At 51.2% G+C, this 15,590-nt stretch overlaps 1 protein-coding gene across 3 annotated transcripts; it reads right to left on the bottom strand.

The window, feature by feature from the left end:
* Nucleotides 1–3,481: 3,481 nt before the first annotated feature.
* MLF2 (myeloid leukemia factor 2) lies at nt 3,482–15,304 on the bottom strand. Of its 3 annotated transcripts, none has more exons than XR_008598515.1 (9): nt 14,612–15,303; nt 13,560–13,632; nt 13,332–13,458; nt 10,678–10,713; nt 8,492–8,545; nt 7,796–7,921; nt 6,933–7,092; nt 6,578–6,818; nt 3,482–4,937 (listed from the first exon to the last, which is right to left on the bottom strand). XR_008598515.1 is itself a non-coding variant. In XM_055002503.1 (9 exons), the coding sequence occupies exons 2-9, from the start codon at nt 13,607–13,609 to the stop codon at nt 4,925–4,927; spliced, it is 732 nt and encodes a 243-aa protein (XP_054858478.1). In that variant the 5' UTR covers nt 13,610–13,632; nt 14,612–15,304; the 3' UTR covers nt 3,482–4,924. The 3 variants fall into 3 exon arrangements, 2 of the variants coding, with proteins under 2 accessions (XP_054858478.1, XP_054858477.1); XM_055002503.1 differs by having other exon boundaries at nt 6,653–6,818; nt 14,612–15,304; XM_055002502.1 differs by having other exon boundaries at nt 3,482–6,818.
* Between the last annotated feature and the right edge of the window lie 286 nt (nt 15,305–15,590).

The raw sequence follows: 15,590 nt of genomic DNA on the forward strand, positions 1-15,590 counted from the left end.
GCCAACCAGTGACCACCGAGGGCCAAACAGGGCCCAGAAGCCAAGGCCGCCTGCCCCCGCCCCCCGGTGCTGCCACCAGCACGGCTATTCCCATGTTTATTGCCCGAGGATGGGGAGGTGGCTTTTCACCACCATGGCTAGCAGCCATTGATGAACCTCCCCTTCAGGAATCTAATTCTTTTCAAGACATCTATTCTTGCAGCCATCATGATGTCCACTGACTCAGAAAAGTATACAGCACCCTGACTAAAAGGCAGCTTTTCTTTACTTTAAAATTAGAATCATATTGCACATCTAGCAATGATACTTAACAAACCCATTTCTGCCAAAAAATAGCAGGAAGTCACTATAGTATACATCTATGCATGTGCAGTAAATATATTTGGAATTCTTTCAGTAGTTCAGCATAGACATGCTTTAAAATCAAGCATTTGTTTTCATTTTTCATCTTCCACAGAACTCTAGAGCCTTGTCCCGTTTAGAGAAAGCGGAGATCCTAGAGATGACGGTGCAGCAGCTTCGGCAATTCAAGAGGCAAGGTAACAGAGTCCTAGGATCTTTCTCCCCAGTCTAGAAGGTGGGGGCAGACAAAACAGCTGCCAGGGACCAGGACTCGCACTGCTGCTGGCAGACAGCATCAGAGGAACTGACACAGTGGCCTTTGCCTCCTTTCCAGGTGCCGTTGCTTCTCCTTCCCCAAATGGCCAGGATTTTGCTGCTGGTTACCAACACTGCGTCAATACCATCAGCTCCTTCCTGAGTTCAGTTGGCTCCTCCGTGGACCAGGAGGTGAAGTCTCAGATCCTCCAGCAGTTGGAGCAGAAGCCTGGGGACAGGCCTTCCCTTGCAACCGTTTCCAGACCCTCTCACCCATGCAAGGTGCTCTCTGTTGTCCCTCCCATGTCTTCCTTTTTATGGGCATCACCCCTCCCTCCTCAGATGCCTGCAGGAGGAATGCGTCCTCTTCCAGATTCCCAGACGAACACTGGCCAGTCTTGGTCACATCCTTCTCCCAGCTCTACACCATCACCCCACCCGCCTGGCCCTTGGACTCAGCCAAGCTCTCCTACAGCCATGACCCATATGTGGCGGCCATGGTGAGCAACACCTGGAAGAGGGGTGGAGCCTCCCTTAAGATGGCAACCAGGACAGAATGAGGGTGCTGCCGAATCATGAACCCGAGTCCTTTTGGCGTCAGCGGTGCACACTGCAAATCCATCTTCCTTGCAGGCAGAAATCCCACCTTGGCTCACTGCTACTGGTTTAGCAGCAGCACTTTTAGGGCAAGTGAAACTAAATACACATTAAGCCCTGCTTGTCTAAAGAGTTTGGTGTGCTAGAAATTGGACAACATGGAAAAAACCCAATAGCCCTGGCTTAGGGGGTGGGGGGGTCTTCCAAGTGTTTCAGTGATGCTACGGGAGGTTCTTTGCTGGGGTGTGTGTGTTAAGCTTGATAGCTGGCACACTAGGTCTGTGACTGGCCATCGTTTTGCTCTCCAACGCTCTAGTGCCCAAGCAGAAATATAACCATTCCACACAAGAGTATGCATTACAGTTTATTTATAGTCCACCTTTCTCACTGAGATCCAAAGTGGATTACATACCCCAAGTGAATACAATATAATCAATAGCTATGACATCTACAGAGCAAAATTACAGTATGATCAACAGTTAGGACATTCAATGAAAACAGATACACTAGGGTACGGAAGCAGGAAAATTTAAAAACAAGCCTAAAGCCAAGCATAGAGATGAAAACTTTCTGAAACCAAGCATAACTAATTTACATGGCATGTTTAGCAATGCAGAAACTCCCTAGTAGTCTCATGTCGACATCAGCGGACAGCACTCAGCAGAGCAGTGTATAGTCCCTGCCCCTACCCGTGTGTCTCTCTGAGCGATTTCTTACGACACAGCCCTATAACCTGAGTAGAAAGCCCTCCTGAACAATCCAGCCTTGCATAGTTTGTGGAAACCAGGAGAGTGGGGGCTTTCCTGACCCCCTCAGGCAGGCCATTGATAAAGTGAGGCTCCCACAGAAAAAGCGTGTGTGTGGGCAGCTGTTGATTTTGCCCAACTGCAGGGCGGTATCTGCAGAAGGCCCTGTCCGGAGGAGCGAAGCTGCCCTGGTGGGACACACGGGGAGAGGCAGTCGCACAGATATGAGAAGCGGAGGCCATAAAAGGCGCTGGATGCGATAGCCACGCCCTTGAATTGAGCCTGGTGACTGATGGGCAGCCGGCGGAGTGACTGCAGGATGGGGCCACCCTGTCTAGCCCCTGGAAGTAAATGAGCTGCTTGGAAGTGAAAGTCAAAAGCAGCACAGGGACCATGAACAACTAGCTAAACAAAAGAATGGATGAAAATGAAATAATAAAAAATACTGGAAGAAGTCTTCAGTCTCAAGTATTCGTCGAACCATATCACATGACTGCCACAAAGAACTCAGAGGCACAACAATTAATCAATCAAACATTCAACAATAAAGGTCACAAACTTACAAAGATACTGCAATATTCAAGTACAGTAATAAAGCGAAATATCCTCATCTGCAATAAATAGCAATAAATACAGGTAAGAAAGTGACCAGTGGTTATAACTACCAAGTGACAGTGCCTCAAGTTACAAGTAGTGTACAATGGAAGAACTGAATATACCAAAGTCAAAGGGAAATGTCCATCAAGTTCAAAGGAGGAGACATGCCATAGTTGAAGTGTAACTGCAACGGGGGGTACTAGTGTTTCAGTCCCATTTCTGTTGTCCTAGATCCCCAATTCATCTCATGCATGCCCAGGAGGACGACAGAAACAGGACGGAAACACTAGTACCCCCGTTGCAGTTACACTTCAACTATGGAATATCTCCTCCTTTGAAGTTTCATTTTGATACATTCTCTCGTTTAGTTAGTTGTTCACGGTGCCTGTGCTGGTTTCACTAGTAAATGAGCTGCAGCATTTTGCACCAGCTGCAGTCTCCACGTAGACTTTGAGGGGAGACCTATGCAGCGTGAATTACAGTAGTCTAGTCTTGGTGCACTGTGGCATGAATCCAGGTGGCCACATCAGCCGTGTCAAGGTAGGGGCCCGTCTTCCAGGCTGATCTGACCTGTGAGAAGTCCTTTTTTGCCGCTGCATTTACTTGCTTCTCTAGCAGCAGGGCTGGATCCAATCTAGCCCCCCTGAGGCTTCTCACGGAATCAGCTGGAGTCAACTGGACCCCATCCAAGGCTAGAAGCACAAGGTCTCCGGGTCTCCCGCCTGGGCTCCATTTCAATTCGTTGGCTTTCTGTTATTCGACAACAACTGTCACGCAGCAACTCAGAATGTCTATAGTACCACCAGGGGATGCGGAGACTGAGGTACAGAACTGGGGATCACCTGCCTCTTGTGGGCATCCAGTTCCACAGCTATGAATTATTTCTCCTAAAGGCTTTACATAGAGGCTGGATAACACGGGGGGGGGGGGGATAAGACTGCGCCCTGTGGAACCCCACAAGGCAATTCCCACACGGAGGACAGCTGGTCTCCAGCAGCAACCCTTTTGAGTCCGTCCCATGAGGAATGATTTGAACGAGTCCAAGGTGCATCCCCCGATACCTGCCTCTGCCTGCAAATGCCTCAACAGGGAGGGCAGGGTCTCCTGCAGAAGACTGCTGGCAGGCTGCAACGCCCGAGGATGCGATCGCTGTGTTGCGTCTTGGGAGGGGGCAGGCAACTTTTTGGAACCAAGTGACCACCCCCCACCGCCCCCATGAACATGTACTTCTGAGGATGTTGGACTGCAGCAAACCAAATGGGATGGAGAGGAGGGTTCTGCTTTGCTGGCCACGTCTGGACCTGGCCAAGCCCCAGCAGCCCTGCAGGGACCTACCCGGAGGCCACGTGACTCTGGGAAACAAGGGTAGGCCCAAGCTGTGCCAGTCGTCTTCTCCAGCACTGCTGGCCCCTGAAGTGCTCCCAGCACCTCGGCTGCCTGGGTAGAGATTTTTGCCTGGGTGCCAAGCAGAATAGCCTGGGGCACCACGGTTGGCTCACATGCCAAGAGCTGCCTGCCCCCATGTTAAGGCTTCTATCTTGCAAACAGCCTCAGGTGTTCAGAAGAAAGAGTGAAGATTTTTAAAAAATAAATACAAACGGCTTGTTGGAATAACTGGTTCAACGAGAAAAGTAACAGACCTCCAGGCCAGCTGTTCCAAGAAAAACAGCTCCGCATAAAACCATCTTCCTCCGTCTCCCTGAGAGCACTGTAAAAGATGAGGCAGACTCCATTTGCTTTACAGGTTCCATTTCTTTATTCAACTTGGTAAACATTTAGTTACAAGTTTAGCAAAAATCAGATTTATAAGATGGGAAGCCGACTGGACTGGGGGCAGAGAGAGGTAGGGCCTGTTCGGTTTGTCCACATCGCACCCCCATCCCTTGCTTGCAAACTTTCAAGACATGCCCCACATCCAGGGGCAGGCTGGTGGGACAAGAACAGAGGCAACTAAAAGGTTATTTTCCGAGTGCTTGAAACTAATAGCAAGTCGGTAAGATTTGTTTACATGGTTGCTGCTGGGGGAGAGGGTAGGTCAATTAAATACAAACTCCAGAACCAGCCGAAAATTGGAAGCAGGAGATACAGAGGGGATGCCAAGAAACTCAAGGGGATCATTCTTGCATCTCCCCAAGACACTATAAAGGGAGAGGAACAGATCTAGGAGGTCAATGAAAGGCAGGGAAGAGTTAAGAGAACCAAGTCAAATCACCGCGTCGCTCACTCATGGACAAAATCCCCGACGTTCCCCTTGGCCAGCTGCTCTATGCAGGGAGTAAGACAGTGCCGCAAGAGAGTCAATTTAAATCTCAAGAGTGGGGCAGGAAGCTAGCTTTCAACTTGTGGAAGGTCCAAAGTGATGTTTGGTAGGGGTTTCGTCATCAGTTTCACTGTCTGTACCTGAGCAGAAAGATGGGGAGGGGGAGAAGGAGAGAAACAAGAGAAATCGGGAGGGGGAGGGGGGGACAGAAAGGAAACACAGAGGGAGTAAGAAAATGGAAAATTCAGTTCAGGGGTCTGGTGACCGAGGTCTAGTTTTTACGGAAGTGGTTAATTTTGGTGAGACTTATACCACTTCTATGACCGGATGAGTCTCCAAGAAAAAAGAATGTTGTGGCTTTGCTGTCCTCGCACAACAAGGAGAAGATTCGGCTAGAATTCTCCTTACCTTCATCCACCCCCCTCTCTATACCATTCCACCATGCAAGTTTCCACCTGCAGTCTGAAGTGGTACAGCCCAGACACAAGTGAGCACCTCGGTAAGTCTTGAAGGAGCCTCTGTTAAATCCAGCTTTCAAGATTGCCGAGTGTCTTCTGTCACTGGAGGCTTTTTGCTTTTTTAAAAAACTTATTCAGTTATTAAACCCATCAGCAAAAACTGAATCCCAGTTCAAACTCCTGAGCAGTGAAGAGACCTCATTTCAATCACTGTTACAAACACACCGTCTTCCGGCCGCCTTGTGGATAATGCCCAAACTTTCCCAGGATTGCAGTTCTACACCCAAGAGATTTTCTTCACAGCAAAGCCACAACATCCTAACGATGTTATAATTCCAAGGAATACAACGGAGAAGCAGCGGCAACCCCTTTCACCCAGCCTCAAGCCACTGAAGCCGCAACCCCGTTTAAGTATAAGCTGCAGTGATATCACGAGACTATCCTCTAAGTGTGGTGTCAAGTTGGGTGCAATTCTGTAGTAAGTATACTATTAGCGACAGAAAAGTCAGGCTAAAGAGAAGTAAAGAAAAGATCGTTTTTGAAAAGAGGGCACTGGATGTTTAGTGAAAGCAGAGGGACCTAGCTTGGGATAGTCTCTCCATCGCGCCTAAAAAGAGCACAGAACCCTTCGGGCCTGCACCCAGAGGTGCAAGGGGCCTCGAGCTTCTGTATAATGTACTGCCTGTAAGGAGCAAAGAGCGGTCTGCATGGACATCTCCAATGGCTTCCTGCCCAAGGACTACATGGGACACCAACAGGCTTCACTTCCACCAAAGAATTATACCAGGAGCTGCAGAACATACAGATTAATTGCAGGTTTTCTTTCTCTCAGTGCTGTTTTATAGAAGCTTTCCTCCAAACAGAACTCCCCCCCCCAACCACACACACAAATAACATTCACATCCACCATTTACCAATACATGTTCCTCTCATAAATGAAAAAAAAACCAATCACCTCCCTTCCCAAACCCCTCTCAGCATTCTGTTTAATCACATTTTGTCAGGTTTGCCGTAAACTCACTTAAGTTCTCTTGCCATACAAGCAGCACCAGTTCCGAAGCTTAGTTTGCAGTTGTGGAGCGTGGATGTGTGTGTGTGTGTATGCCCTGTTTCCCTCCTGTATCTGGGCTTTGCGTGTGTGTCAAGGAGACCTAGGAAGCAAGGAGGACTACAGACATACGCTGAAATAAAGTCATGACATACTGGGAAAGTGGCCTGAATTCACACCCGGGCAGCTCCTCAGAAGAGCGTAGGATAATACTGGGGCCGGGGACTCATACACTGGCACAGCGTGTGCGTGAGGGGCAACTGTTAAGACTTACAAGAACAAGAAGGTAGATTTGGGGGTGACCGCATTGCACCCCCCCTTAAGTCTGCTCTGGATTCACCAGTCGTACCGGCGGGACTGTCTAGTTGGCGACTCCTCTGGTCCCTGAATAGCGAGGCGGGTCCCCTCGGCCCTGCGGCTGTTGCTTCCCTCCTGACGCCGGTAATCCAGTCCTCTCTGTGCCCGGAAACGAGAAGTCTCTCGCCTCCATTCATCATCAAACGCAGCTGCGTCACCTGGAAAGGGGAACACTGAAGGAGGCTGTGGCATGGGGGGGGGGGGGCTGGAAGGGGCGGGCGGGCGGAGGCAACTCCGCAACAAGCACGATGCAGCTCATGTGCTGCACTCACCTTCATCCAGGTTGATGTAGTCTTGCCTCTCCTCCTGGTCTCCTGTGCGATGATTACGCGAGCGCTGCATGATGTGTGCCCGTTCACGGATGTGGTGCCCTATCGACATCTGCTCCAGCCCACTGTCTGAGTCTCGCACCGTCCGCCTCGTCTCCCGGATCTGAGGGCAAGAAGAAATGGTCACCACTACGGACGTGTTGCAATGTTCCCAGCAGCTTATTAAAACTCAGCTTCCTCAGAAACGCCACAGTCTTGCTGGAGGTGGGGAGGGATCTTTGACGCCTAGAACCTGCCCTTTCTTCAAGGAGCTCGGTAGGTGATCCTCTGTCCCCAACACCCCCCCACCCCATTCCATCCTCACAACACCCCATACAGACTGAGAGTGTAGCACTGCCCAAGGCTACCCAGAGACCTTCGTGGTACAGTCGGGATTTAACCACACAGGCTCTAAGATTTGCCCTCTGATTTCACTCCAGGGCAACTCTAATAGTTGCTGTCCATCTCACCCAAGATTAATTCCACATTAGGATACAAGCTGGACCTCCAGCCCTGAAGCGCATCTACTGGCCCCTCAAGTGAATCTGCACGGGAAGCCTAGCAATCCCTGGGGGCCACTTTCATTTATACTCTGCCTTTCTCAATAGGATCCCGAAGTGCCTTCCATCATATTCTTCTCAATTTTATTCTCACAACAACCCTGTGAGGTGGGTTAGGCTGACAGCATGTGACTGGCCCAAGGTCACCAAGCAAGCATCCATAGCAGAGTAGGGGTTCAGTCCTCAGCCTTCCAAATCCTAGTCTGACCCTCTAGCCCCACTGGGTCTCTTCAAGTTTTAGTCAGAAAATGCAGCTTATTTTCTCACCCCGCCAGGTGCAGAGCGTGTCTCTGAGGTCTCCTGATAAACTTTAGGCCCTTCCCCCAGGTTTGAATACGATATGACAGTTGAGGAGGTAAACGTCTGGCAGTTTGGTCCACTGGTCATGTGTTCCTGGAAGAGTGCAAGGGAATAAAGTAAGCAAGTGAGCAACCCAACAGAGAAGCAAAGCTCCTGCCAACCTTGACTTTCACCCCCTCCTGACAGAGCATTTCCACTTGAAATTCACCCCGTGCCATGCACATCTTCACACCTAGAAAGGCTAGAAGCTACTCGGTGACTCCACTGCATCACACACAGGCACCTGTGCATAGGCCGGCCTTCCCGCTTCCTAGGCTTCAACGCACCCCGCAGCTGCCCTTCAACCCAAACACTTACTGCAAAAAGAGCTCCTTGTTGTATAATTAACGTACCCCCCCCCCCAATCCTTTGTGTTAGTTTATAACACAACAGAGAAAGGACAACGTAACACAGCAAAGGTTCTTCCTGGAGGACTGAACTTCCTCTCAACCAAGGAGGAAAGTTTTGTAACATTTCTTGTGAAAAAAAGAAAAGTAGTAATGGAAGGACTGCTTTCCTGTTATCTACATCTCCCTTCTGACCCCATCAGGGGGTGATCCCATCCAGGAGAGAACTGACAACGAGAGGGACGGGGTGGAAGAGATGCCGGTGAAAGGCACTTACCATGTTTCCAATCATGTCGTTCATCATACCAAACATGTCCATAAAGCCACCTGCCTGGAGGGGGAGCAGAGAGAGAGGAGACAGGGCAGCAGGACCAGCTGGCAAAGGCACAACGAGATTGCATTCTAGCAGGACATGTCAAGTTCTAGTCCTTTCATGTGGACAAGAGGCCGGACTACTCTCGAACCATCAGAGGTGCACAATACAGCTCTGTGTATTAGCCTGTAGCGTAAATCCCAGGGTTGAGATTCGGGATCACACCTGTTTGGGCCCCCCTCCCCAAAACCGAGACAGAGAGAGTGGCAGGGGCAGGATTAACCACTTATGGCCACAAAGGGGATTTGAACTTGGCCTTCCCTGCCCCAAGTTAGAACTCTATTGCTGAGAGATTCTCATCTCTGGCTTTGTGACTTCCTATTTATGTTGTTAGTTCTCTCAAGACAAGAGGGGTCATGAAATTCTCACAACAAAAATAATTTTAAATTAATTTCTATTTGAAATATGAATATATGCCGTATATCACCTTTCCCTGCATTGTCCTTCAAACCAAGTGAACGCATTTCGTTTGGATCCTAAAGATGGTCTCCATTCTACAAGTGCCACTGACTCCCAGAACTGAATTTCAGGAAACCCTGGAGATTCAAACTTGGCTTATGCAATTTTAAGTACAACACTATGTGAAAGTTACTGTCCCTATTTACTCAAACGTGGCTTTATTTTGTTTTATACTTCATACAATTTCAAATGTTTTCTATTTGAAAGTGGTACGTCACAAAATCAAAGAACAGAATGTTGCAAATCCAAAAAGGTTGCGATTCAGCTGCTGTGACTACCATACCACACTGGCTCTGCTCTATTATTACAAAGTCCAAAGCCAATTTTAGCTGCCACTTTACACACTTACAAACATGCCCTCCAATAATGAGTGGGGTAGGGAGAAATACACTCTTTGCTCCTTATTTAAAAAGCTCAGGATTAATTTTAGAATAACGAATCCAAACTCTACTCTTCAGTACAGGCCCCTGGAGCAGTATAGGTCCTTTGTGAGAATATTCCCATTTGTGAAAGAGATTCCTTGCCTTCTTTAAAAATTATCAAATTCACTTTGGTAAGAGCTGTAGAGTTTACTGGGCTATTCGGTCATTCGGCAACGAGTGGCAGGAACCAAATTATTTATGGTATAAAGTATCTCCAGATCTCCATAAATCTGCTTGGCAGCTAGAAGTGTCCTTGTTCAGGGGCACACGTGGCAGCTCTTCTCTCTTCTGCCTAGCTGGAGGTCCAGGGATCGATGGCAGGGCATCTGTGTTGTATACAGAAAGTCCCAGGATCAAGCCTTCCAACATCTCCAGTAACAAGAACCAAGTAGTAGGTGATGGGGAAGACCTCTGCTGGAGGCCATGGAGAGCGGCTGCTAGTGGTAGTAGACAATGCTGATCTTGATGGACCAACTGTCAGACTCAACGTGACATGGTTTCAAGTGTGTTCATATGTTTCTATGTGGCTGAGCTTTGCAGCGGGCAGACAGCAGAAGAGACCTGCTCCAAGGCCCTGTACAGCAAGCAAAGCTCCCCTAGAGAAGGGAAAAGTTCCAGCCAGTACCACAGGTTGTAGCTTAAATCATAAGCCACACCAAACCAAATTTGGCCTCCCTCTGCCCTATATATCTACAGTTTGGTATTTGAGAAGGCTTTGCCAAGTACCAGCTGGGCCTGGCTTATGCCCTGAAGACAATCAACACAATGCCTTTGTCCTTGCTCAGTCTCTCCAACTAGCTTAACTAGTTCCCATTATCCAACTAAGCAACCCACCCCTTTTCCCATCACGGCCACATTCTTGACCTCAACACCCCCAAGTCAGCAACGTTCATCATTAGCGATGACTTTTAAAAGCATTTTCATTAAAACAGCTTCTGCGTTTTGATTCCGTCTTGCTCCTGTATTGAAAGAGATGATAAAGTGGAGAATCCGGGAACAGTTTATCGTGGACCCCTGTACCTCCTGCTCTGAACTAAACCATGCAAACTATCCTGGGGGTAGCTTTCCAATTGTTAGTGTCTTCATTTCAAAATAAAACCACATTCCACCACAGCAGAAATCTGAGATGTTATTTGGCGAAAAATATACCACCCCCATCAACTGGATAGGTACAGAAAGGAAGGAGAAAGACAATGAGGGCGAGCTTACCATTCCCAGCATCCCAAAAGGTGAAACAGCTCCTGCCTGTAAAAGGACAGAGGAATATAAAACAATCAGAATCACCTGTAATAAACCTCCAGGATTTTTTCATCTACATACCTACTCAGAGATTCTGAGGAGAGAAGACAGGACATCAACTACCCCCTAATTTATTTCAGTCAAATTCAGCCCTAGCAAACATTCCCCAGAGTAAACGTCATGAGTTTGATGAGACTTCTATCCAAGCAACTGCACAGAAGGCTTTCCCCTCCCCCCCAGCCACGAAATGAGTGAGATCACGGGCAGCTTCCGATTTAGTTCCAAGCCTGGGAGCTGGTTCAAGAGGCTGCGGAATCACTTAGCATCATAGATCCATAGGGTTGGAAGGGATCTCCAGGGTCATCTAGTCCAACCCCCTGCACGGTGCAGGAAATTCACAGCTACGCACCCCCCCCCCTCAACACACACCTCCCGTGACCCAGAAGATGCCCAGAAGATGGCAAAACATCGTCAGGATCTCTAGCCAAACTGGCCTAACCCCAAGGCGGTGATCAGCCTTATTCTGGGCACGTAAGAAGGGGCCACGAGAACTAAGCACTGAGGTGACCCTAACCCTGCCCTCCTTCTCACGATTTGGAACTTGGCATTTATGACCACTGCATTTGTCAGCTTCAATATATAAACAAGCAGAAAACTGCCAAATCAAATCTAGTCATAGATAAATTCAACAGGAGTTCTCAAAAATGCAACAATTAGTTAAAAATTAGAAGTTAAGAGTCAAATCCTCCCAGCAATCTTGGATACTTGAGTTGTCATGAGGCAAGGAGGGGGCAGGTAAGACTGATTCACCAGCACCTGGGTGAAGAACAGGAAGCCAAGACTCGGGGACAGAGAACGATTTTCACAATGGAGTGCTGTGATGCGACCAGGGCCACTTAACCTTTTCCAACCCTTTTCAACCTTTATATGAACGGACACTGAGAGAGCGATGTGGTTTTGCTAGCTATTCTGTAGCCCACTCATCTAATTTGGGGAGAAGCATTTGAGCTGTTCACAAATCTGCTTGTGATTTCAAGTAACGTGAAATCGTAAGCAGATTTGTGAAGAGCTGAAAAGTTCCTCCCTAAATTGAACAGTGCAACGCTAAGCAGAGTTGGATCCTTCTAATTCCATTGGCTTTCCATCCTTAGAAGGATGCAACGCTGTTTAGGACTGCACTGTTAGTTGCCCTTTATAATAGGATGAACAGAATTAGACCTCATAATCCGAATATGGCTGTGCCTTCGCTACATATATGCAACAGCATCATACACTGCCTCTCTCCGTGAAGAGGTTTCCCAGGTCTTGCTGGTAATACATTTGGAAGCATACTCTAAACCAGTCAAATGTCGGTCCATTAAGACCAGTACAGGCGCATCGACCAAGCTCAGGCTGAGACGTTTTCCAAACCTCCTAGCTGAACCCAGGGGCTCCTGCAAGCAAGCCCAGCTGTCATTTTACTGGCCTGATACTCAGCTCACCTGAGTTGATGTTCTAGCTGGGCTTTCCACCATGGCCCTGAGATGTTTCTTAGGAAGTCAAATTCCATTTTTGTTTATGCAGAACTCATTCCGCCCCCCGCCCCCCCCCCCAGACTATCTGTGCTATCTACTGACAGTGCAATCCTAAACAGAGTTACACCCTTCTAAGAACACTGCAGTTAGCACTGTAAAAGGATCCGGGGCTTAGAGTATCTTCACTACTCCGAACAGATTAAACATTCAGGGGTTTAACGGCGGGGTGGGGGGGGGAGAGAAGGGAGATGGCTGTAGGCGGCATGCTAAGACTTAGTCCTGGAAAATTGTAAGTGCTCAAACAGAAAGTTCTCTATCATTATACCAAGTTCCCCGATAAAGTCAACTGGCTGTAGCTGAACAGACAAAAATGGTACTACAAAGATAGTTATGGGCTAGACCAGCACAAGATGCAGTGATGGCCCCTAACTTAACTTAGCTTCACAAAGGATAGGTTTAACAGTTGTTACTAGCCAGAGCAATGTTCCGAAGCAGAATACCCGAAACTGGGGAATGAACACAATCTTCACATCTGTTTGTGGGCTTTGTCAAGACATTTGGTGAATCCAGGGGACCCACAACTGTGTGAAGCCTGTGGCCACTTGAGGAATTTTGAGAATGCAGAATAAGCACCAACATATGATGGCTGCCCTGAGGTGTGGCAGCCAATCACAAAATGTGATGAAAGCCACAACAAGAGGCAGCAGTTTCCAAATGGGGACCGCTTGCAGACCCAAAGATAACGCTTCTTGGGTTTCCCCCCCTCCCACTCTAGGGAGGTGGAGTAAAGCAGTGGTTGCTTGCTTTGTAGAAGCAACTGATCACCAAGAAACCCATTAGAGGGTGCCATGGTGCCCAGAGGCATAATGCCAGGAGATCATTGGGCCAGCAAGACAGTTCTTGTGGTTTTAACTTCCACTCTTGGAAGGTCCGCCACACAAGCCCCCTTTGCCCATGCTGATGGCACGTGAATGCTCTAACCCCACTGAAACACTGGGGAAGCGCAGGAAGGAAAGACAGGAATAGGAGAGGGCGCCTGGCGCCTCCTGCCTGCCCGCCCTACACACGCTTGCGCCAGAGAAGGCAGCTCTCCCCACAGCCCGTGGTTACCTGCATCCTGCGGCTGGCCTGGCGAGCTGCAGGGATGGTCCCGTTACCGATACTGAGGAATGGGCCGTAGCCAAAGCCCCCTGAGAGCACACGGTTCACGTGCTGGTGGTGGATGACAAGAGGGTCCCTGCAAGATGGTCAGAAGAACATCACACCTTTAGCCCTAAAACCCTCTGGATCCGGAGCTTTCCTCACAAGCACCACACACGTTTCAGGGACCGTACTCACATCACGAACATCGGCTCTTCAGGCTCCCCGTCTCTCATGAACCGGAACATAGTTCCCTCTCTTGCAGGGTGGGCTGTCCAGGCCAGAAATGAAGAAATCAGCTCCTTATTACACACAGAACCACGTTCACGCCAGCCTCACCCCCAGAAAATTTTTATAACGTAATAACAACATCCAACTTACAGCAATGTCTATTTATGCAACTCCCTTTGTCAAAGGAAGCCCACACAACCCCCGTTCCTAGTGGTCAACCACCCCCATCACTGAGTATCCATAGCAACCAGACTGGATACTTGGGCCCCAAACGCGCCCCCCCCACGCGCTTCCCTGCTTTCTGTCTTAGGCAGCAGCCCCCCGCCCCCCCCGCAAGCGCTGGGAGGCCATTACAAAGCAGCCCCCGGAGCAAGCATCGTCGCACCCCCCCACCCCTCCTGCTCCCGCGCACCTCTTCCCTTAAAGCTCCCACCTCTTCTGCGCGGAGCCCCAGGGCCAGCAGGGCAGCCCCCCCCCCGCGCCGCCCCCGTACCGCAAAAGGGCCCCGAGCAGCCCGGGCAGGCGGCTTCTCCCCCAGCCCCCCCCCCCCGCAAGGGTCATCCGAGGCACGGCCGCCTTGCTTTGCACCTGCGCGCCAGGCCGCCCAGCGTCAAGGGCAGAATCCACGAATGCCCCCAAGGCCCAGGGAACGGCGCGCCTCTGCGGCCCCCGGCTGGTCTCGCCCCTTCCCCGGGGCAGGCGCTTCTCCGCCCCGCTAAGCCCTTCCGGGCCCACAGCGGAGCAGAACCCCGCCACCTGCAGCCCCCCGCCGCCCATTTCGCAACAAGGAGCCCGGCAGCGCCTGCGCTTCGGCCAGAGCCCAGCGGCGTCTCCCGGGACCCGGCGGCAGGCAGCACCGCCCCCCCCGGGCCTGCAGCATCTCCCAGCGGCGCCTTCTCCCCGCCCCCCCCCATCCCGGCCGAGCATCCCAGCCGCGGGGGAGGGGAGCAAAGGCGCCCCCCCACCGGCCCCTCTTCTTGGCCCCCCCCCCGGCGCGCGCGCGCTCGCGGCCGGCTCACCTCTCCCGCGGCCCTTTGTCTCGCCGGCCGGCGCCGCTTCCTGCTGCTCGCGCCCGGGGTCCCTCCAGCCAGCAGCCCCGCCGCGCCCGCCTCACTGCATCCCTCCCGCGCGCGGCCCTTTGTGCGCACCGGCTGGCGCGGGGGGAGAGGCGGGAGAGGCTCTTTGTTCCGCTCCTCCGCCGCCGCCGAAGGCCCCCCCTGCAAAAACGCAACTCCCGCCCCGCCACCCCCGTGCAGCGAAACGGCGCCTTTGTCCTCCTTCCCCGAGAAAAGCCCTCCGCAAGGCCCGAGCAGGACGTGATGTCAGAGAGGAGCCTCCGCCGCCCAGGAAAAGGGGCGACGTAGGGAGGTTGCGCTTTCGGCCGGCGATGCGGGGCTGCTTCGAGCGCGCTGGAAGTTTGCAAAGTGCGCAATAAACCGCCGGGCCCTAATGGGCCCTGCTTTGTTTTATCTCCTGCGCCCCGAGTTAGTCGCAATTCTAGAAAGTGGACGCGAATCCCGCTTCTCTGCCGGGCTGGAAAGGCTGTGAATGGAGTGTCGCTTTGGACGCCCCCTCGAGAGGCTCTTCCGTACTAAGAAGGCGCGGGCTGGACTCGGGGAAGCTGGCCCCGGGGGGGGGGCGGGGGTCGCGTGCGCTTCGAGGGGCGGCTGGCCTCGGATCTGGCTCGCCTGGCTACCGAGGAAATGGTCGCCTGCAGGCCGCCTGCAGGCCTATTCGCGCGAGCGGGGCAGGGTGCCCGCCTCCTCAGCACGGGGCGGGGGGAGTTGCCGGGCCCTGCCGAAGCTGCAAAGCCTCCGTGCGGACAGCAGAGGACTCTCGAGCCTAAGCAAAGGCGGCGAAGTGGCTGGGCCTCCGCGCCGCGGCAGAGACAGCCCCGCTGCTTTGTACTTCCACCCACAGGGCATCTACGGTCTCTCTCCTGTTTCTCCGGGATCAAGTTGAGTAACGCAGGACGGCGGGCTGGAAAGCGCAGTGTAG

Source organism: Eublepharis macularius, chromosome 18 (genome assembly GCF_028583425.1).
Source record: "Eublepharis macularius isolate TG4126 chromosome 18, MPM_Emac_v1.0, whole genome shotgun sequence".
NCBI classification, from domain to species: Eukaryota; Metazoa; Chordata; class Lepidosauria; order Squamata; family Eublepharidae; genus Eublepharis; species Eublepharis macularius.

Coding starts and splice junctions, on each gene's coding strand:
- MLF2 (XM_055002503.1), bottom strand. CDS start 13,609: ATGTTCCGGTTCATGAGAGACGGGGAGCCTGAAGAGCCGATGTTCGTG. Junction 13,459..13,559: donor GAAGAGCCGATGTTCGTGAT/GTGAGTACGGTC, acceptor ACCATCTTGCAG/GGACCCTCTTGTCATCCACC. Junction 8,546..10,677: donor CTTTTGGGATGCTGGGAATG/GTAAGCTCGCCC, acceptor CTCCCCCTCCAG/GCAGGTGGCTTTATGGACAT.